The 21,791-nt window shown below is 53.5% G+C and overlaps 2 protein-coding genes across 4 annotated transcripts in view; one reads left to right on the plus strand and one right to left on the minus strand.

Moving 5' to 3' along the window:
- The first annotated feature begins 7,868 nt into the window (after positions 1-7,868).
- Positions 7,869-12,001, plus strand: Galk1 (galactokinase 1). Its single transcript, XM_052194958.1, has 8 exons — positions 7,869-8,080; positions 9,339-9,528; positions 9,877-9,996; positions 10,201-10,336; positions 10,466-10,647; positions 11,320-11,470; positions 11,553-11,715; positions 11,803-12,001. The coding sequence occupies exons 1-8, from the start codon at positions 7,916-7,918 to the stop codon at positions 11,872-11,874; spliced, it is 1,179 nt and encodes a 392-aa protein (XP_052050918.1). The 5' UTR covers positions 7,869-7,915; the 3' UTR covers positions 11,875-12,001.
- A 120-nt stretch (positions 12,002-12,121) lies between these two features.
- Itgb4 (integrin subunit beta 4) overlaps positions 12,122-21,791 on the minus strand; it is a 36,555-nt gene continuing 26,885 nt past the window's right edge. Inside the window, exons 27-40 of one of the 3 annotated variants that reach the window (XM_052194957.1) lie at positions 21,774-21,791; positions 20,213-20,367; positions 19,757-19,937; positions 19,515-19,652; positions 17,228-17,410; positions 17,018-17,149; positions 15,664-15,858; positions 14,988-15,224; positions 14,147-14,296; positions 13,316-13,504; positions 13,077-13,232; positions 12,830-12,994; positions 12,632-12,742; positions 12,122-12,534 (exon numbers count right to left, since the gene is read on the minus strand). The exon at positions 21,774-21,791 is cut by the window's right edge and continues 187 nt beyond it. In XM_052194957.1, the coding sequence (XP_052050917.1) occupies positions 12,395-12,534; positions 12,632-12,742; positions 12,830-12,994; positions 13,077-13,232; positions 13,316-13,504; positions 14,147-14,296; positions 14,988-15,224; positions 15,664-15,858; positions 17,018-17,149; positions 17,228-17,410; positions 19,515-19,652; positions 19,757-19,937; positions 20,213-20,367; positions 21,774-21,791 (2,150 nt within the window). In that variant the 3' untranslated portion in view covers positions 12,122-12,394. Of the gene's footprint in view, positions 12,535-12,631; positions 12,743-12,829; positions 12,995-13,076; positions 13,233-13,315; positions 13,505-14,146; positions 14,297-14,703; positions 14,863-14,987; positions 15,225-15,663; positions 15,859-17,017; positions 17,150-17,227; positions 17,411-19,514; positions 19,653-19,756; positions 19,938-20,212; positions 20,368-21,773 lie in introns of all 3 variants that reach the window. The other 2 variants (XM_052194955.1, XM_052194956.1) reach the window with 2 other exon arrangements.

The raw sequence follows: 21,791 nt of genomic DNA on the forward strand, positions 1-21,791 counted from the left end.
TTCTTTGAAACAGGGTTTCTCTGTATAGCCTTGACTGTCCTGGAACTCACTCTGTATACCAGGCTGGACTCGAACTCAGAAATCCCCCTGCCTCTGCCTCCCAAGTGCTGGGATTAAAGGCATGTGCCACCACTGTCCAACAAAATCAATCTTAAGAAAAAAGTGATCCTGTTTTTTGTTTTTTTTTTCTTTTGTTTTTTTTTTTCTTTTTGGTTTTTTTTGAGACAGGGTTTCTCTGTGTAGCCCTGGCTGTCCTAGAACTCACTCTGTAGACCAGGCTGACCTCGAACTCAGAGACCCGCCTGCCTCTGCCTCACAGAGTGCTGGGATTACAGGTGTGAGCCACCACCGCCCGGCTTGTTTTGTTTTTTTAAAAGACAGGGTTTCTCTGTGTAGCCCTGGTCGTCCTGGAACTCTGGAGACTAGGCTGGCTTTAAACTGGCTTCAAAGATCTGTCTGCCACTCCCTTCCAAATGCTGAGATTAAAGGCGTGCGCCGCCGCCGCCGCCGCCGCCGCCGCCGCCGCCATCACCTGGCTCTGTGTGTGTGTGTGCGTGTGTGTGTGTGCACATGTGCTAGCTCATGGGCATTCTGGACCTGGTGGTCGGTTCGTTCTCCGTTCAGTAGGTCTGGGGAATGTGGACGCTACAGCCTACCTAAGTGCTGTGGGAATGTCTGATGAAGGGTCAAAAGATGGCGCTGTTCCTCCTGTCTAGGCCCTGCCGACTGGCCCACAAAGTACCAGCACTACTCCATGAAGAGCCCAAACTTGATGTGATGTGGCCCAGGTTGTCCCAGTCTCACCCAATCACCAGAGCAGCGGCCAGCCGTTCTTATCCCAGACACCTCAAAGGAGCACTTCTGCCACCCTCTCCCGAGGAGAACCATTTCTCTTCCCCACAGAGAAAGCTAGGCGGCTCTGCAGATACTGTGGGAGAAGCAAGGGGAGAGCGCTTCAGTGAGGCCGGGCTGCTGGAGGAGCTAGATCACGGGTGATCTGGAAAGGGGTACAGCGGAGGGGCAGGAGCTAGCGTCAGAGCTCACTAGTGTAAAGAACCAGCCTCCTGGCTTACTGACCTCTTTCAAATGCAGGGCATCCTGTGGGCACTGGGGCCTCTTGTTCTCCACTGAGGGGGGACTAACCTGTGCATCTTGGCCATTTTGTAGGCAGAGCAAAGGCTGCAGCAGCCTTCAGAATTCATGAGACCAGGATGGTAGAGAGAATAGGCTTGGTGGGCTCAGGACTCAAGTTCAAAGCCCCCTTCTCATTTATGCCTTTTTTTTTTTTAACAGTATTCTGTAGCTATCAGAAAAAGAGGGTAAAGGAAATAAAATCTTAAAACAAGGAGGGTGGCCGGGCATGGTGGCTCATGCCTGTAATCCCAGCACTTGGGAGGCAGAGGCAGGCGGATTTCTGAGTTCGAGGCCAGCCTGGTCTACAGAGTGAGTTCCAGGACAGCCAGGGCTACACAGAGAAACCCTGAAAAAAAAGAGGGTGGAGTGGGCTGGAGAGGTGGCTCAGAGGTGGAGAGCACTGACTGGTCTTCCGAATGTTCTAAGTTCAAATCAGGTGGACTGAACAGTTAGAATGTAAGCCAGCTCTACCCCATAGGTGCTGTCTAGCTGTCTGTAGGTGCAGTCTGTGCCAACTTGAATCCTGTGTAGCACCAGTGATACAAGCTGCTGTTACACATATCACAGAAGGGCAAAGAGAACTTACCAGGAAATATGGGAACAAGGCTCTCCCAGAATACATGGGACGGTAGGCTCTTGACAAGGCAAACATTTTCATGGACATCGACTTGGGAGATAAGGGACCAAGCCCTATGTGGGGAGGCCAGGCTGTTCCTGCAGGGAAGAAGCCAGAGTTACACTAAGCATACAGCTCTTTCTGAACGAAAGAAAAAGAAATTGAATCTGTCTAGAAAGATTTGAGGGGCTGGACATGTGGCTCAGTATTGATCTATATAACTCCAGCTCTAGGGGATCCAACACTCTGGTCTCTCTGGGCCCATGCACTCACATGAATATACAAGCTTTCCCCCACACCTAAACATGTTTAAAAATAAAAATATTTGGGGGCTGGAGAGATGGGCTTAACCGCTCAGCGGTTAAGAGCACTGACTGCTTTTCCGGAGGTCCTGAGTTCAAACCCCAGCAACGGCATAGTGGTTCACAACCATCCGTAATGAGATCTGACTCCCTCTTCTGGTGTGTCTGAAGACAGCTACAGTGTACTTAGATATAATAATGAATACATCTTAGGGACTAAGCAAGAAAGGTTAACTGGATTGAGCGGGGTTGACTGGAGGGAACAGAGGTCCTAAATTCAATTCTCAGCAACCACATGAAGGCTCACAACCATCTGAACAGCTACAGTGTACTCATATACATTAAATAAATAAATAAAAATTTAAAAAGAAAGGCCCAAGAGATGCACACTCAGCTTTGGCATGGAAGGCCAAAGGTCTTTCATACAGAAGAAGCATCTTTGGAACACATGTCCTAGTCTGGACGAATAATTCTTTTTTTTGTTTGTTTGGCTTTTTTGTTTTTTTGAGACTGGGTTTCTCTGTATAGCCCTGGCTGTCCTGGAACTCACTCTGTAGACCAGGCTGGCCTCGAACTCAGAAATCCGCCTGCCTCTGCCTCCCAGAGTGCTGGGATTACAGGCGTGCGCCACCACCGCCCGGCCTGGACGAATAATTCTTAGCAACTTCTAGGTATCCCCATCCTGCACTGTATGTTCTGGTAACGAGTGGCACTGTGTCATCTCACCCCTTAGCTGTGCTGATGTAAGTTTCTTGGCCAGCAGAGCAGAGGCAGACCTTGGAGATGCAGTATCCAAATTAAGATGCTACCTTTCTACAGTATGTGACATCTGGCAAGGAAGCAGGAGGGAGAGTCAAAGGTCATAGCAGACTTCCTTCTGAACAAATTGCCTGTAACGAGATAATTTTTGAAAGGGAGTAGGGCCCCTCTATATAGACTTGTTAACCTGGAAACCCACTATGAAGCCCAGACTGGTCTCAAACTCTGGTATTACTGGGATTAAAGGCATGCCACAGTCTTGTTTTTTGTTTTGTTTTGATTTTTTGGTTTTTCAGGACAGGGTTTCTCTGTAGCCCTGGCTGGCCTAGAACTCCTTCTGTAAACCAGGCTGGCCTTGAACTCAGAGATCTGGAGATCTATTGTCTCCAGGGTTGGGATTAAAGGCATGTGCCATGCTTGAATATATACTTTCTTTCTCTTTTTTAATTTTTTAAAAAGATTTATTATTATATGTAAGTACACTGTTGCTGTCTTCAGACACACCAGAAGAGGGCGTCAGATCTTGTTACAGATGTGAGCCATCATGTGGTTGCTGGGATTTGAACTCAGGGCCTTTCGGGAGAGCAGTCAGTGTTCTTAACTGTTGGGCCACCCCACCAGCCCAAACATATACTTTCAAAGCCACTCTCAGTGATATACTTCCTCTGGCCAACACCACCTCCCAACTTCGTAACCTCCTCCAAACAGTGCTATCGAACGGGGAACAGGTATTCAGCTATGTGTGCATATAAAGGCAATTTTTCACTCAACCCTCCATGGAGCATATGCCTGTAATTCAAGCATTTGGGAAGCCCAGACAGGAAGATTAGGAAGTTCAAAGCCAGCCAGGCAGTGGTGGCACATACATTTATGCCAGCATTTAGTTGATAAGAGGCAGGCAATTCTCTGAGTTCGAGACCAACCTAGTCTTCAGAGCTAGTTCCAGGGCAGCTAGGGCTACACAGAGAAACCCTGTCTCCTAAAACCAAAACCAGCCGACCAAACAAAAGATAAAAAATAAATAAATAAAAATAAGAACAGACATAGTGTTTAATCCCAGCACTAGGGAGACAGAAGCAGGTGGATGTCTGTGAGTTCTCTGTGACTCAAGACCAGTCTGGTCTACATAGTGAATTCCAGGTTTTCCAGGATGACAGATCTTGTCTTGAATTGGCCTTGAACTCACAAAGATCCACCAGCCACTCACTGCCTCCTGAATGCTGGAATTTCAGTGTCTACCACAGTCTCACTATTGTAACCCTGTTAAATAAATTAAAAAAGAAAAAAGTTTTAGGGGGGGCTGGTGGGGTGGCCCAGCAGTTAAGAACACTGACTACTCTTCCGAAGGTCCTGAGCTCAAATTCCAGAAACCACATGGTGGCTCACAACCATCCATAATGAGATCCGATGCCCTCTTCGGAAGTGTCTGAAGACATCTACAGTGTTCTTACGCATAATAATCTTGAAAAAAAAAAGTTGTCGGGTGGTGTTGTGCTCGCCTGTAATCCCAGCACTCTGGGAGGCAGAGGCAGGCAGATTTCTGAGTTTGAGGCCAGCCTGGTCTATAGCCTGGTCCAGGACAGCCAGGGCCAGGACAGCCAGGGCTATACAGAAAAACCCTGTCTCAAAAAACCAAATCAAAAACAAAACAAAAAAAAAAAAATTTAGGGCTGGAGAGATAGCTCAGCGGTTAAGAGCACTTACTGCTCTTCTGAAGGTCCTGAGTTCAAATCCCAGCAACCACATAGTGGCTCACAACCATCCATAATGAGATCTGATGCTCTCTTCTGGTGTGTCTGAAGATAGCTACAGTGTACTTACATATAATAAATAAATAAATCTTAAAAAAAAAAAAGTTTTAGGCCAACCTGGGTTGCACATTGCAATACTGCCCCGCTCCTCAGCAGGCATAGGGTTTAATTCGATTAGAGGAGGTCAGATTTAAGATTGTCTGCCTCCCGACCAGATGGTAGGAGCTTTGAGGCTTTTTATCTTTCTGGCCAGTTGCACAAAGGAGACTCCAATAAAGCCAACTGAATTAATGGAAGTCTGATAAGGAGAGCAAACATTCATTCCATGCTCCCAAGTATCAGGTGCAGCGCTGGGCCCTTTAGACATAAAGGAACCAAAGAGAAAATCGCAGCCCTGTTGTGGGTTGAGTCCGTGGCTCAAGGTCTACTGAACAGAACTGTGGACTGCTAGATATCAAACAGCCGGTGGAGAAGGTGAGCAGAGGGGGCCACCGTGTGTGTCACGTCCAGCTCTGACACAACAGCGCTGTGACTAGTCGCTGGCCGTGGCTTCTGACTTTTTCATTTCCGACAGCTCCAAAGGTCACAAGACTTGTCTTGTGGTTTGTGTTATGCAAAAAAAAAAAAAATTGCTATATTGAAGTGTATTCAAAACGCAGGCTGTCAAAAGAAAATTTGCGGTCTGGTTTTGTTATTGTTTGGATTTTTTTGGGTTTTTTTTGTTTTGTTTTGTTTTGAATGAAGGGTCTTACCTAGTACAAGGTAGCCTGGAAGTCACTAAGTAGTTAAGGGTGACCTTGAACTCCAGATCTTCATGCCCCCGAAGAGAAGAGATCTTTGCCTGTCTCCAATGCCTGAGTTCTGGGATTAAAGGTACGTGCTAGAATTCCGTAATGTTTGCTCTTAGGTGCTGGGATTACAGGTATTTACTAAGTCCTTCAACTATCCTATTCCCTTAGTCCTGTCCCGTTCCCCCTCCCCAGACTCCTGTTCCCCCTTGAGATGGGGTTTCACTGTGTCTCTACACAGTGTAAGGCACCTTGGTCAGGAATTTGCCACATCCCCCCTGCTTCCTGAGAGCTAGAATTCCAAGCTTGTGTTCTTACACCTGCTTTGTTTTCCTGTTTTCCTCCCCCTTCTCTTTCTTCTCTCTTCTTTTGTTTTTATAAGACAGGTTTTTTGTTTGTTTGTTTGTTTGCCTTTTTTTTTTTTTTTTTTTGTAGCCCTGGCTGTCCAGGAGCTCACTTTGTAAATCAGGCTAGCCTCAAACTCAGACAGACATCCTCCTGCCTCTGCCTCCCAAGCGCAGGGACTAAAGCTGTGTGCCACTGTGCCTGGCTCACATCCTGTTTTCTTAATTTACAGGTCTTTTGATAATACAACCTGTTTATTTGATTTTCAGACAGGATCTTTGTTTTTAAAGATTTATTTATTTATTTTATGTATAAAAGTACACTGAGCTGGGCGGTGGTGGCGCATGTCTGTTATCCCAGCACTCTGGGAGGCAGAGGCAGGCAGATTTCTGAGTTCGAGCCCAGCCTGGTCTACAGAGTGAGTTCCAGGACAGCCAGGACTATACAGAGAAACCTTGTCTGGGGGGGGGGGGGAGGTGTGTGGAAACACCACCACCACCACCACCACCAACAAACCCCAAGAGTACACTGTAGCTATACAGGTGGTTGTGAGCCATCATGTGGTTGCTGGGAATTGAAATCAGTACCTCTGCTCATTCCGGCCCAAAGATGTATTATTATATGTGAGTACACTGTAGCTGTCTTCAGACACACTAGAAGAGGGCATCAGATCTCATTACAGATGGTTGCTGAGATTTGAACTCAGGACCTTCGGAAGAGCAGTCACTGCTCTTGAAAATTGCTGAGCCATCTCTCCAGCCCAAGACAGGATCTTTTTCTTTTATCTTTTTTCTTTCTTTCTTTCTTTCTCTCTCTCTCTCTCTTTCTCTTTCTTTCTTTTTTTTTTTTTTTTTTTTTTTTTTTTTTTTTGAGACAGGGTTTTTCTGTGTAGCCCTGGCTGTCCTGGAACTTACTCTGTAGACCAGGCTGGCCTCGAACTCAGAATTCCCCTGCCTCTGCCTCCCAAGTGCTGGGATTAAAGTCATGATGCGCCACCACTGCCCCACCCCAGACAGGATCTTACTAGCAAGCCCAGACTGGTTTCCAACTGGAGCTCCTCCTGCCTGAGTCTCCCAAGTGCTGGGGTTATACGTGGACTACTGTGCTTGTCTTGGAAAATATTTATTTTTTGAAGAAAAAAATACATTTATTTGTGTGTCTCTTTGAATGCATGTGCTCTCTACCACGGAGCTACACCCCCTCCACAAGGTTACAAAGCCTTAGCCCTGGTTTTTCTTTCCACTTGATCTTTTTTAAAAATATGGTGTGGGGCGACTGACCCCAGGGTCTTGAGCATGCTAAGTACAGGCTTCTACTATTGACTTAAATGCTTAGCCCCTAAGCTGCACTTTGAATGCAGTTCTGCAATCTGTGGACAAACTTCTGAGCTGACACCAAGCTACAGCCCCGGCCATAGTTCTCCACAAAGCTCCTACTGTAATACCGCACCGACTGCTTTTCTTACATTTCAGTCCTGTTAGTAGGTTTCACACAAGGTGGTCAGGCATAGACAGGAACCCAGGCAAAGATTTGAGCCAGTGTGAAGGCTTTAGATGGTCGTGTCTCTGAGGGAGGAATGACCTTTGCGTCATTGAGGAGGGCTTGAGCTTGTTCCCGCCCCCGCCCCAGGAAGAGAGGAACTCCTTGAGTTCTCCATAGCCAGGAGCTATAAAAGGAGCCTGTAAAAGTGACTTCCCTCGTCACTTTGAACCTTGGTTCTCCTTGTTTATTCCTAGACCTCGTACCTCACCAACCTGTTATAGAGACACATGATCAGGGCCTGACGACTTAGCATAACTTCTCTCTAAGGACCAGGGAGGTAGATCTTCTGGGACACTCAGGTGTTCCTGTTGCCAGCTCCATTGCCCTGGCTGTCTCGGGGATGATGGTGATTGGGAGGGCATTAAGAGGCTTCAGTTCAGGGATGGATGGAAAGTTCAGATCTCCATTCGTGTTAACTGATACTCAAGTGGGAGCCCCAAAGTCCTGCTAGGACATCACCAAAGATACAAGCTTCACCCGGGGCTCTTTGGTCAACGCTGCCCTCTGCCGCGCTGGCTGGCGCCGGAGAGCTAAGTTTCAACCCCTCTCTGCAGGTGGGATGGGCGGGGCCAGCGTGGCGGGGGCGGGGCCCCGCGAAGGACTGGAATGCGAGTCCGCGCCACGTGGCTCCGCCCCCAGCATCCCGCGGGGCGGCGCGCCCAGCTGCAGACGAGCGTCATGGCTGCTTGGAGACCGCCCCGGGTTGAGGAGCTCCTGGCCGAGGCCCGGCGGGCCTTCATGGAGGAGTTTGGATCCGAGCCGGAGCTGGCAGTGTCGGCGCCGGGCCGCGTCAACCTCATCGGCGAGCACACGGACTACAACCAGGGCCTGGTGCTGCCCATGGTGAGGGGCCGCATGGGGGGACCCTTCCTTGTGGGTGCTGGCCCGGCCTGCGGTAGGGAAGGGCTGGCAGAGGGGGCACGGGAGGGCGGGTATCCTCCGGGTGGAAGGCGGAGTGAGGCGGTCTAGCAGACGTGAGGGACCCCGGGACGTGCAGTTGTCCACGTGCGAAGACAGGAAGCCAGAGCTGGGGAAGGGGGAGGGGGTGCGTTTGTCGTCTCAAGCCCGCCTAATGGGGCATCGCCCTCCACTTGGAAGTATGAACCTCTAAAACATGTGAGGACCAGGGTAGCAACAATAGAAGAGATTGTTAGGCATGATGGTGCATTCCTAGTAGTCCAGAAGTGGGGAAGCTGAGGCAGGAGAATTGCCACGAGTTCAAGATCAGCCTGGCCTACAGAGTGAGTTCTAGAACAGCTTGGGCTGTGAGTAAGATTCTTGAAACAACGCGGAGGGGGGGAGGGGGAAGGAGGTTATTTAGCCCGCTGACTTTGATTGGGCCCACAGCACCGACCTAGACCTATGCAAAGGTAGACCTGTGTAAATGTAGACCCCACCCCCACCCCCCGCCCAACCCTTTGAATTTACAGAGAACAGTAGATCCATAGAGCACTAAAGACTTGCTCAAAGTCACACAGCCAGTTCTTGGCCTGGGTTTCTGTCAGGCATGTGGAGCTCCTGAAGGAGGGATTACAGCTTGCAGAGCTGGCTCCAGGTGGGAGGACTTCTCGACCCCCTCTGGGCCTGTTTTTGCCTACGATCATTATCGGTCCCCTTTGGCCCACAGCTGGACTCTAACTAGGGCAGAGTCCAGTTTCACATTCCTGTCCCCACTGGCCCTGCCCCTGAAGACCCAGAAGGCTGTGCTCTAAGCCCCCAAGCTCACATCTCCTTCAAGCTAAGCCTTCACCGCTCTGTCTGTCCCAGACAACAGAACCTTGGGGTTTGAATCCTGGTTGCTTCAGTCACCCTGGGGAGTCCCAGGCAAGTTCTAGAACTTCAAGGGACGTGAGTTTTCCACTTACAATGGGATAGTCCACCCACATACTTTTATTAATCCTAGCCTTCTGGAGTAGAGGCAGCTGGTCCTTTTAGTTAGAGGCTAGCCTGCTCTACATAGGATGTTCCAGGCCAGACAGTACACATTGAGACCCTGTCTTCAAAAACCTTAAAGACAAAAATAGATTCTGTGGCTCTGATGTGGTCCTGGGTGGACTTCTTCTGTCAGGTGCTATAAACGACACACACCCTCTCCTTCCAGGCTCTGGAGCTTGTGACTGTGATGGTCGGCAGCCCCCGGACAGACGGGCTTGTTTCTCTCCTCACCACTTCCAAAGATGCAGATGAGCCCCAGAGACTGCAGTTCCCACTGCCCTCGGCCCAGTGGTCCTTGGAGCCTGGAATCCCACAGTGGGCCAATTACGTCAAGGGAGTGATTCAACATTACCCAGGTAGGGGTACTGCTTCTGGGAAGGTCATCTCACCTCTCCAGAGTCCCTTCCCATTGTCATCTCTCCGGGGTGGGGCTTCCCATTGTACTGATGAAGGAACTGAGGTCCTGGAGGCTTGGGACTTGCCCTAGGTTCCTTTCTATGATTAGAGGAGTCAGAATTCAATTGTTAGCTTGCAGGTCTCTGCAAGGCTAAATCAGGAAGACCAGTAGGAAGATTAAGCCAGTGCACCCTCAGGGCGGCAGGGTAGCAGGAGGGCAGCAGGACTCAATAGAGCCCCGCAGGCTGGTGAGGCACGCCCTTTCCCTACACCCACGCATCTTCAGCAGCGTCCTCTTTCCCCTGCAGCTTCCCCGCTCCTTGGCTTCAGTGCAGTGGTGGTCAGCTCAGTGCCCCTGGGGGGCGGGCTTTCCAGCTCAGCGGCTCTGGAAGTGGCCACGTACACCTTCCTCCAGCAGCTCTGCCCAGGTATCTCTTAGCCGACACTTTCCTTCTCAGAGACCTCCGCGGTCGCCGTCGGTTGGCGCCTCTTCCTTTCCTGGGCTTAGGGAGGGAGGGTGGGGGAGTCCCTTTGATCGTCACGGGAGCCCTGCTGATCCAGTGTGGCCACCCCTCACCCCGTGCCCGTGCCTTCTCCTGGACCCCACTTCCCCACCTCACCCTGTGCTGCAGACTCGGGGTCCATAGCTGCCCGGGCCCAGGTGTGTCAACGGGCTGAGCACAGCTTCGCAGGGGTGCCCTGCGGCATCATGGACCAGCTCATCACGCTGCTGGGGCAGAAAGGCTATGCGCTGCTCATTGACTGCAGGTCAGGGGCTCCCCTCATATCCCCCTCCTCATAATCAGGAGCTCCTGAGGGGAGTGTGCTCCCTGTTTGGTCTGGGTAGCAGACCTTGGCTATGACACCCTTCCCCCATTCCGACGTCATTCGCCCCAGGTCCCTGGAAACAAGCCTGGTGCCACTGTCAGACCCCAAGCTGGCTGTGCTCATCACCAACTCCAATGTCCGCCATTCCCTGGCTGCCAGTGAGTACCCGGTGCGGCGGCGCCAGTGTGAAGAGGTGGCCCAGGCCCTGGGCAAGGAGAGCCTTCGAGAGGTGCGGATGGAGGAGCTCGAGGGTGAGAGCCAGCTTCCCAATTTCTATTCTAGAAATGGCCGGGCTCCCTGCTAGGATGGCCATATGGCCTACAGACTATTCCTTCACTCCCCAAGTCTACTCACTGTGTTCTGCTCACACACCCTCAGTACTGCAAACCTAGGGTTCCAGGTTCAGCAGGGCTCTTATTGGAATAGATCCCAGGCAAGAGCTGTGCCAATGAGCCACATCCCTGCCTTGCTTGAAATCTTAAGCTTGCCCTTTAAGCCAGGCGTGGTGGTGCATGCCTTAATCCCTGCATTCGGGAGGCAGAGGCAGATAGGTCTCTGAGTTTGAGGCCAGCCGGGGCTATGTAGAGAAAGAGTGCCCTTTCTTGATTTCAAGGCCTGCACTTTGTCCAATTCATTTTGAAAGTCCTACATGTTAGGGACTCACGCAGCTGTGTATTGAGCAGTCCCTATATCGCCTCCCTGACCTTAAGTGATGGAGAGATGCAGTTATCCTATCTCACAGGACAAAGAGAGCTCTGAGATGAGGGGGCCTTCAGAACCAGGCCCAGGATAATCAAGCCAGTCCTGTCTGACCCTGCCTTTACCGAGCAGGGCTCAGGGAACACCTGCCCACCTTGTCTCTCCCATACCCTGAGCTAACAGGTGGTATGAGGTGGGGTCTGCTGAACTCTGTTCCTCCTCAGCGGGCCGGGAGCTGATGAGCAAGGAGGGCTTCCGGCGGGCCCGGCATGTGGTGAGCGAGATCCGGAGAACAGCCATGGCGGCATCTGCTCTGAGCCGAGGAGACTACAAGGCCTTCGGGAGGCTCATGGTGGAGAGTCACTACTCCCTCAGGTAGGCCTTCTGGCTGCCCTGTGCTTCTGGAACATAGGCAGGTCCCAGGTCTCCGTCCCTCTCACCCCTGTGTGCCCTGCAGGGATGACTATGAGGTGAGCTGCCCTGAGCTGGACCAATTGGTCGAGGCCGCGCTCTCTGTGCCTGGGGTTTATGGCAGCCGCATGACAGGCGGTGGCTTTGGTGGCTGCACTGTGACGTTGCTGGAGGCCTCTGTGGCCCCCCTTGTCGTGGATCACATACAGGTGGGTGTGTTGGCCAGAGCCCGGGAGGGCAGGAGAGGCGGGTCCCCGGGCCACCTTTCCTCAGCCTCTCGTCTCCGTCTCCCGTAGGAGCAGTACAGCGGGACAGCCACCTTCTACCTCTCTCAAGCCGCCGACGGAGCCCAGGTGCTGAGCTTGTGAGGTGTCCCTGAGACCACCGGACGGACGCACAGGCAGTGACTAGGCGGAGGCAGCAGGTGCGTACTGCAGCCCTGCCTCAGGCATCGTCCTCCTACAGCTGGTGCTTAATAAACGTGTGCCTCTTACAGCAGTGGCCACCTGCCTCTAGAGGTGGGTAATATGCTCTGGGGTCAAAGGATGGTGACTGGGAGTCAGTGTTCCTACTGCAGGCCGACACCACCCTGGCCTGAGAAGAACGGACGGTGGCTAAGCAGTAGCAAAATCTTTTATTAAGCGCAGAACGAAGGCTGGGGCCTTGTGCTGGCTCCAGGGTTTTTGGTTACATTTGGTTTGGACCCAGGGCAGGATGGGGTCAGAAAGGCCCTGTGTCAGCTCTACCCACGCCAGGCTTCCCGGACGGCACCTACCCCTGCTCTCCGGCTACAGGGGCCGGCTCTGTGGTCAGCATGCATGTGGGGAGAGCAGCAGAGGAAGAAGGCGCTAGGGGAGGAGGCAGGGAGGGGCCCAGGTGGCTGGGGTTTCAGGTTTGGAAGAACTGTTGGTCCATGTGAGTGCTGAGAGAGCCAGTGGCCGTCAGGGTCCGGCTCACAAATTCCTGGGTCACATGCCGGGTGAGGGAGCCCCCTGCTTCCAGGCGCTGAGTGCCCAGGGTTAGTCCATCTGCAAGGGAAGGAACAAGAAGGGCGGAGTGGAGGGTCCAGCTCCTCTCTGCACGGCCGTCCCCAGGAGTCCAGGTCCCCCGAGCTCGGCGACTCACCCATGAGGAAGGGCTCAGTAGTGGTGCTGTGCGTGCTGGTTACGCTACTGTACTCACTTTGCACTGGGTTCTGGAAAAGCCCAGAATGGCTGCCCAGCTGTGGGAAGGGGCCTGGAACAGGCAGATCAGTCGGTCAGGATGGTGTTATGCGAAGGCAAGGCCCGAGAGAGACCGGGGTAAAGACCGGGGACAGCCCACCTCCATCCTGAGACTCAATGGTGATGATGCCCTCACGCTCTGGCCCAAAGCCCTCGGTCGTCCTGGCCTGCACCTTGAACTTGTAAGGAACGTTCTCACTGAGGCCGGGTACAGTCAGCCGGCTCTCAAGGTTGTCTCCATCCACCCGGAAGGTCCTGGCTGGTCCTGGGTAGGGAAGACACGCCCTCAGATCCCGTGGTGCTTACCCATCCCCCCACAACCACATTATTCCCAGGGCAGCTGGCACCTCCTCCTTGGGCCATCTCACAGGTCACCAGGTAGCCGAGGATATCTCCATTGGGCCTCCTCGGCCTCTCCCAGCTCAGCTGCAGAGAGTCTGGGCTGAGGGCAGTGAACACCAGTGGGCCGGGGGCACTGGGGGTGCTCAGGGTAAAGGCCGAGCCTGGGGGCAGCAGAGGGAGAGCGTCGGTGGGTGGGCAGTGGGTGGCTGGTGAGCTAGGCAGCAGCAGGGGGCACGTGGCTCACCTGGCAGCGGGCAGAGAGGGCTTTGCGGGTGCACCTGGGACTCGATGGTGATGACACCCTCTCGCTCTCGGCCCCAGCCCTCCTGGCTCTGGGCCCGCACCCGGAACATGTAGGAGTGGTTGGGCAGGAGATCCTCCACCACCACCGAGGTCTGGCCAGGGATAGGGATGTTGAGTCGATGCATCTCGCCTGAGGTGGAGTGAGGGTGGCAAACAGAGCACCTTCACTCCAGGCCTTGCCTGAGCCCGTTAGGCTGCCCTCCCCCAGCACCTGGGTGTTGGTACAGTGTCCAATGGTGGCTTGTTGGTTGAAGTGTGTGTGTGTGTGGGGGGGCACTTATGAGCGTTGTAGCTCAGTGGTAGGGCCTTTATTTCACATGTAAGAAGTCCTACCAGTAAGCTGGGTGGTGGTGGTGCACACCTTTAATCCCAGCACTTGGGAGGCAGAGGCTGGCGGATTTCTGAGTTCTAGGCCAGCCTGGTCTACAGAGTGAGTTCCAGGAAAGCCAGGGCTACACAGAGAAACCCTGTCTCAAAAAAACCAAAAAAAAAAAAAAAAAGAAAAAAAAGAAAGAAAAGCCCCACCAGTATTCTGGTCAAAGCCTGCACTCTGGTGACTGTCTGCCCACGGGTATTCCGTTTCCCTGTTCTTACAAGACTATTCCAGCTGGCAGAGGCCCTAGGTCTGTGAAGCCCCATTAGGCAAGTTTAGGAAATGAAGAGTAAAGGCCCAGGAGGATGGAAGAAGCCTCAGCCGACTTGGAGGGGTCCCTGCCCGACTGAGACAGGGGCATGCCCGGAAACGTGACAGCCAACAGTCGCTGTGCCTCACCGCCGTTCAGTAGCTGGTACTCCACGCTGTAGCCCAGCAGGTTTCGGTCACACTGGGGCTCCTGCCAGCTCACCTTCAAAGACGTGGGCCCCAGGGCAGAGAACACCAGCCGCGTGGGCGTGTCGGGCACACCCGCAGCCCCACGGGAATCTGGATTAGTGAAGGCCACGGTCAGTCCAAGGCAGGGTTCGGGGTCTGAGATGAGGTACAGCCTACCCCTTGCTTGCCGCCAGCCATATTATGGCTTTACACTACCCTGTCCTGGCTGCTCCCATTCCCAACGTGGCCTCGGAGTCCCCTCGAGTCTGCTAGGCTCCTCAGCCCACCCCCTCTACAACTGGCCCTGCCCCTTGCCTAGCTGTTTTGCTTTAGACCCCAGGAGGGCAGATGTGTTAGGCTTCAGCGCTGATGGGGCGGGCAGGGCAGTGGTTAGCTCCTGTGGGTGGACTGGCATTCTGTATGCAGTGAAGCAGCGAGTGGGGCACAGGCTGTGATGGTAGCCGGATGACAAATGGAGCGTGACAGCCATGGGTACATAGTGACCACCTCTGTACTACCTGTACCCCAAGAGGGCGCTGCTGACTGCCCGGCCAGGATTATAGAGTCTGGTGAGCCCCTGGATGCGGGCACACCCTTCATCTGAGCCCGGCTCCAGGACCCAAGGGTCCAGGACAGTGGAAGCCTGCTCCTCCCATCTTCCCAGATAGGAGGGAGGCCTAGGGCAGGACAAAACAAGAGTGAGAATGTGTGTGTATGTGTGTGTGTAGCAGGTATGGGTAGCCAACTGGAGGCTGTCTAGGGATCAATGTAGGAAGGTCTGCGGGCGAGACGGGCCACTCACCTTGGGAGGAGTGAGAGTTGAGGGTGGAGTAGTCCCGGGGAAGTGTCCCCGAGTGAGAGTGCTCTGTGCGCGTGAGAGAGTGGTAGTCCCGGGTAAGTGTGGAGGACGTGCTCAACACTCGGTGGGACAGGTGTGGGCTCAGATGCGTGCCGTAGGCCGCATTGGCAGCAGCCATTCTGTGCAGGGAGTTGGCACTGCCGGGATAGGCAAAGTCCATCCGGCCGTTCACCAGGTGCTCTGCGTGGGGAGAGAGGTCATCCGGTGAGGCCCACGTCAGACAACAGGCCATATGGGACAGGCGCTGGCCCTGGGGTTGCATAGGACAGCCTGACTCTCAAACTACCAAGTCACCGGACTCCCACTGGCAAACAGGAGACCACACATCTAACCCTGTCTCCTTGCGCCATGCTGTCTCCACAGCCCAGATAGAGGCTCATTCCCCTGCAGCGACTCTGGCCCAAGATTTGCATTCCAGTTCCTGGAAGTTGCAGCCCTTATCCTCCCTTGCGGAGAGCTTCCCCGTGTCACCCTTGAGTTCCCGGAGCTTGTCTCTACGCAGTTATGCAGACTGCGCAGGCAGGGCACTCTAGTGGGCCACGTGACCAAAATTGGGAACCCAAAGGAACTCAGTTGAGCCTAGGACCCGAGAGGCGGGCGTGACTGGGAAGGCGATCACCTCCCGGGGGCCGGGGCGTAGCCCCGCGGATCCAGCCGCAGCCCTCCCCTTCCACGCCCCCCACAACGCTGCTGTCCTCGTCGGAGCGCCCGCTGCTGGCGGACAGGCGCGGGATGAGTTCCGGGGGTAACCGCCACGTGACGCGCCGCAGGTCCAGCTCCTCCCCGAGCAGGGGCTCGAACTTCCAGCCGCCGCCTTGGGAACAACGAAGGGCCGCGTTGGCACCGCCGGGGAGGGTCAGGAGGAGGAGGAGGCCTGCGGCACTTACGCGGAGTCCAGGGGTATGGGGATCCCTTTAGACGACAAGAAAAACCCTTCCCTGCTCCAGCCTTTCCCGATAAACTGTGGGTTTGGCCTCTGCTGAGACACAAAGGCCTTTCGGCTGCGGGAGTCTAGAGAGAGCCACTGTTGCCTCCCAGCGTGAAGTTTCCCTGGTTGTTTAACAACTCTGAGCCTGTTTCCTCTCCGAACAAAGGAAAGTAATCTCACCCCCGTCAGTTTTCCAGGGATAGCTGTAGCAGTCCTAGGGTGCTGGGAGTAGTCAAGCAGGGCTTCCTACTCTTAAAACTGTAGTTTAGATACTAGCATCAGGAAGATAGCTGTAGATTTGTGGGCATCCCGGTTTACAGATAGGAACTTCTGGGTCTAGCAAGACCCTTCCTCAAATCCTTCCCAACACCGGAAAAGGGGAAGAAACTGCAGCGTAGCGTGCCAAGCTCTGCTCACTCGTGGCTGTGCCCACCCTGGCCTTAGATCAGAAAGGGACTTCTTCCGTCCCGATGGCATTGTGTGGTTTGTATCTCATCCCACAGATCAGAAGGCCAGTTAGTCCTGAGGTGGATGAGAGATTCAGACTCATCCAACGTTCCACAGCACAGCCAGATCGAGCCCTGGAGTAGGAGGGCCCCAGCTAAGCGCTCTCCTCCTTGTCGGACCACATCAAGGGAAGATGAAGGGAGCCAGTGGGGTGTCTACCTTAATGGCTCCCCCTCCCTTTTCCTGGGTCCTCTCACGCAGGTGCCTCTAGGTGGCCTGCGTGCTCTGACAGCACAGCAAGTGAACCTTCAGCTTGTAAAGCTGTTGTCCCGAGTGTACATGCACCAGCCTGGGAATTTCTGTACCCTGAAGCAGACCTTTCCACCTGCTCCCATACACAGGCACACACATGTTGTCCTGTAGCCCATAGCAGTTCTGTCCCTTCAGAACCATGGGCTCTGGATACGTGTGTAAGGCTGAGAAAGCACTTGCGGTCTTGGGTTCCCTGCCTGGCAGTCACTGGCTCCTTTGACCTCTCTGGGTACCAGGGACAGCCCCACCCAAGTGTCCCCACCTTTCTCTTGTGGATACCACTCACCGGTGTCGTCAGACACGCTGGGCCTCTGGCTGCTGGCTGGGGAGCGCAGAACGTCATCACTGTACATGAGGAAGTTCTCGTAGTCTTCTCCACCTTGGGCGTCCACTATGGGGATGTCTGGGATGATGGGAACTGCGGGGCAGAAGGAAGTTAGCCAGGACCCTAGCCATGGCCTCTCGTCCCCTTACTCCACCCTCACCTGTCACTCACTGGACATGGGCCGCTTGGGCTGTGTGGCCAGGTTGATGATGGCCTCTCTCTCGGGTCCCCATCCGGCCCCATTTCGCGCCTTCACCGTATATCGGTATGGCTGGGATTCTCGCAGATTCTCAATGAGCAGCATCCGGTTCTTAGGGTTGTCCACGAGCACCTTCTTCATCGGTCCAATGGGTCCTGGGGACAGGGACAATAGTTGGGGGGGCCACCGGGGTTCAGCCTGGTCCCAGAGCCATCACTGGCTCCTGGAGATGCCAGGGAGCACACAGCTGCTGAACTCTTTCCTCCTGGTGAGTCCTTAAATCCATGTGTGAGGGGGCTGGAGAGATGGCTCAGAGGTTAAGAGCACTCGCTGCACGGGGCAGTGGTGGCACACTCCTATAATCCCAGCAGTCTGGGAGGCAGAGGCAGGCAGATTTCTGAGTTCGAGGCCAGCCTGGTCTACAGAGTGAGTTTCAGAACAGCCAGAGCTACACAGAGAAACACACAGACACTGGTTTTTGGGACAGTGTTTATTTGTGTAGTTCTGACTGTCCTGGAACTCACTCTGTAGGCCAGGCTAGCCTTGAACTCAGAGATCTTCCAGCCTGTCTCCTGAGTGCTGGGTTTAAAGGCATGTCCTGCCACCACCCAGCAATAATTTTTTTTAAAAAAATTATTTTTTAAAGCAAGCAGGGGTGGGGGGTGCACTAGGGAAGAAGAGACAGGAAAGTTTCTGTGACATAAGAGGCCAACTTGGAGGCTGGAGAGATGGCTCAGCGGTTAAGAGCACTGACTGCTCTTCCAGAGGTCCTGAGTTCAATTCCCAGCAACCACATAGTTGCTCACAACCATCTGTAATGGGATCCGATGCTCTCTTCCAGTGTGTCTGAAGATAGCTATAGTTTACTCATATAAATGAAATAAATCTTTAAAAAAAAAAAAAGGCCAACTTGGTCTGCCTATCAGACTGCAGATCAGCCAGGCCTATCTGGTGAGACCCTAGTTTTTGGTTTGGTTTGTTTTTGAAAGCAGCAGGTCGTACCCTGGAGCTAAGCCTGCAATTAGAGCACAGAGGAGGCTGCAGCAGGCAGAGAGGTGGCCTTGAGTGGGGCCAGCAAGGGTTAAAGAAGACACAGCCCACAGGCAGTGGCTGGCAGAGGGCCACCCGCCTGCAAGGAAGGTGTCCAGCAGCCATGGTGGAGCAGCTGTCACATCTGTGTCAGCTCAGGCGTGGAGGGAGAACAGACACCCTGTGTGGGGGAGGAGGCAGCCCAGCGCATTCTTAACATAGCTGGGGCCTCAGCAGGCGGGAGCTGCAGGGAAACCAAACCATCGGAGATGAACTTTCACTGGGCTGATGGCATGGTTCCTGGCTGGTTGCTAAGGAATGGCTGGTTGCTAAGGAGTGTCAGGGCAGAAAGCTCAGTCTTCCCCAGGAGGACCCCTGCTGACCGAGTGCTTGGCGGACCGCCCACTGCTGCCTATCGGTGGCAGGGATGGTCCAGCCACAGTCTCCCTTCCAGGAATGAAATCTGGGGTGGTGGTGAGGGGGAAATGCCAGGGATTGAACCCAGGCCCTTGAGTGAGTCAAGTGTTCTGCCACTGAGCTAGACACCTCGTCCTTGAGCTACCTGCAGACAGAAAGGTATTTGAAATTCAAGGCTTTCTGCTTTCTTATTGTTGTTTTGTTTCTCTTCCTAGTTTCTTTCTTTTTTTTTTCTTTTTTCTTTTTTTTTAATTTTTGGTTCAGTTTTTGAGACAGGGTCTCGTGTAGCCCAGGCTAGCCTCAAACTTGCTATATAGCCAGTGATGGCTCTGAACTCCTGAGCCCCTTGCCTCCCACCTCCTCCATGCTGGCCTCATGGGCGTGCACTACTGCAGCCAGTGCTTGTAGCATGGGGGCCTGAACCCCACGCCTTTCCTGCGTCAGTCAAGCAAGCACTCTCCTGAGCTACTCTCTGGTCTGTTTTTGTTTATTTCTCTGAGAAGGGTCCTTGCTACCTCACTGAGGCTGTTTCTCAAACTCTTGGGCTCAAGTGGCAATCCTGCCTCACATCCTGCTAAATCCAGCTATTCTGGCCCTAAGAGAAATGTGTAACAATGAGTCACCTCCGTTGTTCCCTGTACAGAAAGGTGATCCCCGGGGCCAGTGACTCTAAGGAACACACAAAATCTCAGTACCCTTGAAATGCAAACCAGCACAAAGGGGCCCAAATGCCCAGAAATGTCACAGACCCCAGTCCTCCCTCTGTCTCCACGCGCCTCCTCCTCCAGGAAGCCAGGAAAATCTGATCCTTACGGTTGTCTTCGTTGACCAGTCCGTAGCAAACCTCGTAGGCTGTGATCTCGCCATTGGTCTCAGCTGGTTCTGCCCAGCTCAGCTGGGTCACCGTAGATGACACTACATTGAAAGCCAGCCTCCCTGGCTCGCTGGGTACTGGAAGGGAGCAGAAAGAGCCCTATTAGAGGGGCAGGGGCGGGGCGGGGCTGGGCACAGCGACAGCAGGGTAGCCAGGTGGATAGAGTCATCACCAACCGTACCTTCCTGATGCGTGCGGCAGGACACCAGGGAGCTGTAGGGCCCCTCGCCCTGTGCCCCGTAGGCACACACCTTCATTTCGTAGTCGCAATAGGGATAGAGGTTGGTGAGCTCCACCGAGGGCACCTTGCTGTCCAGCAGGTGGGCCTCTGTCTCAGAGTCGCCCTGGATCCAGTACCTCACCTGCGAATGGGCGTTCAGTGGGAAGCAGCGAGCGCTGGGGTTCCCTTTGCACAAGTGACATTGGTGGCTCTCAGCCAAGCCCAGGCAGAGCAGTGGATCTCCCAGGCTGGGCAAGGACCCCATGCCGGGAACGAAGCAGAAGAACTTAGGAATAGGTCTTGCCACTCGCAGGGTCGAAGATGGGGTTTGATTGGCCCACCCCTCCCTTGGTGCAGTCTACCCACTAGGAGGTGAGTGACAGACACCCCACACACACCCAGTGCCCCTCGCCTTACCCTGTACCCCATTGGCTTGCCAGGAGGGGGAAGCCAGTTGAAATGGATCTTCCTGGACCCGGCAGCCTTGGCATTGGGGTTCTGTGGGGCACCCAGGTCTCCACGGGGCGGTGGCGATGAAAGTGTCTGATTTATGAGACTCCTGTCGGTTTCATCTAGTCAAAGGGGTGCGGAGGTTAGGCAGCTGGCTCTGTATGCTACCACCAGGGTGCGCCAGAGATCTCGTTAAACGTCACAGGTTCCCCAGTTTAAACGTTCAATTAAGATCAGCTCAGTCTGGAGAGATGGCTCAGCAGTTAAGAGCACAGACTCTTCCAAAGGTCCTGAGTTCAATTCTCAGCAGCCACATGGTGGCTCACAACCATCTATAATGAGATCTGCCCTTTTCTGGTGTGTCTAAAGACACTTAAAAATATAATAATAAACAAACACATCTTTAAAAAATGTTTTAAAAAAGATCATTTCATCTAGCAGGGTGGCAGTGGTGTGTGTGTGTGTGTGTGTGTGTGTGCACGCGCGCAGCAGTGGCTTACACCTTTAATCCCAGCACTTGGGAGGCAGAGGCAGGCAGAGCTCAAGGTCTACAGGACAGCTGGGATTGCAGAAACAAACCTTGTCTCAAAAAAGAAAAAACAAACAAAAAAACCTCTGCTCATCCACCCTCTGGGTGTCTGGTTCCCCAGGGGTCAGCTAGGTCGTTGAAAAGTCCAGAGGATTTTCTGGAGGAGCATGGAGAAGGGTTGGTCTGCCTTCTTCCCTTCTTGGCAGGCCAGGGAATGTTCACAGAGAACATCTGTTCCCCCCTCACTACCCACTTCCCCTGAGTACCTCACAGTGGCTGCTAAAGGCTGAACTCTCTAATAAGGCTGGGAAAGGAGGGGTTGCTTGGGGCCGCCCGGCCACATGACCTCAACCTATGGTTGTCTGGAGGGCAGCCGGCCCAGCACAGGATGCTTAGATAAATCTGAGTTCCAGATACCAGTTTTGTCACGGGTCAGCGGTTAAGGGCCTGTGCTGCCCTTTCAGCTCGGTTCCCAGTATTCAGCTCACAACTGCCTTAACCCAGCTCCAGGGGTCGAAACCTCTTCTGGACTCGGCGGGTACCAGCAGTCAGGTGCACACGCTCACACACAGATATACACATAATTTAAAAATAGTAAAATCGGCTGGTGAGATGGCTCAGCGGTTAAGAGCACTAACTGCTCTCCCAAAGGTCCTGATTTCAAATCCCAACACCCACATGGTGGCTCACAACCATCCCTAATGAGATCTGATGCCCATTTCTGGTGTGTCTGAGGGCAGCTACAGTGTACTCACATATAATAAATCTTTCAAAATTAAAATAAAAATACATTAAAAAATAAGTATGGTGCTGGCAAGAAAGGCACTTGCTGTCATGCCTGACAGCCTGCACTTGAGCCTGACACTTGCATGGGTGTGACCCTCCTGCTGGATAAGTGACAGTCATGTTTGACTCCGTGCCATGGCTGCTGGTCCTGTCCTGTTAGAAGGTCCTCAACCCCCTTCTCCACCAGCTTACGCCGACCCAGGGTTTACTCACCCAGTTCCCCGATGATTA

The sequence above is a fragment of the Apodemus sylvaticus genome, chromosome 10 (assembly GCF_947179515.1).
Source record: "Apodemus sylvaticus chromosome 10, mApoSyl1.1, whole genome shotgun sequence".
NCBI classification, from domain to species: domain Eukaryota; kingdom Metazoa; phylum Chordata; class Mammalia; order Rodentia; family Muridae; genus Apodemus; species Apodemus sylvaticus.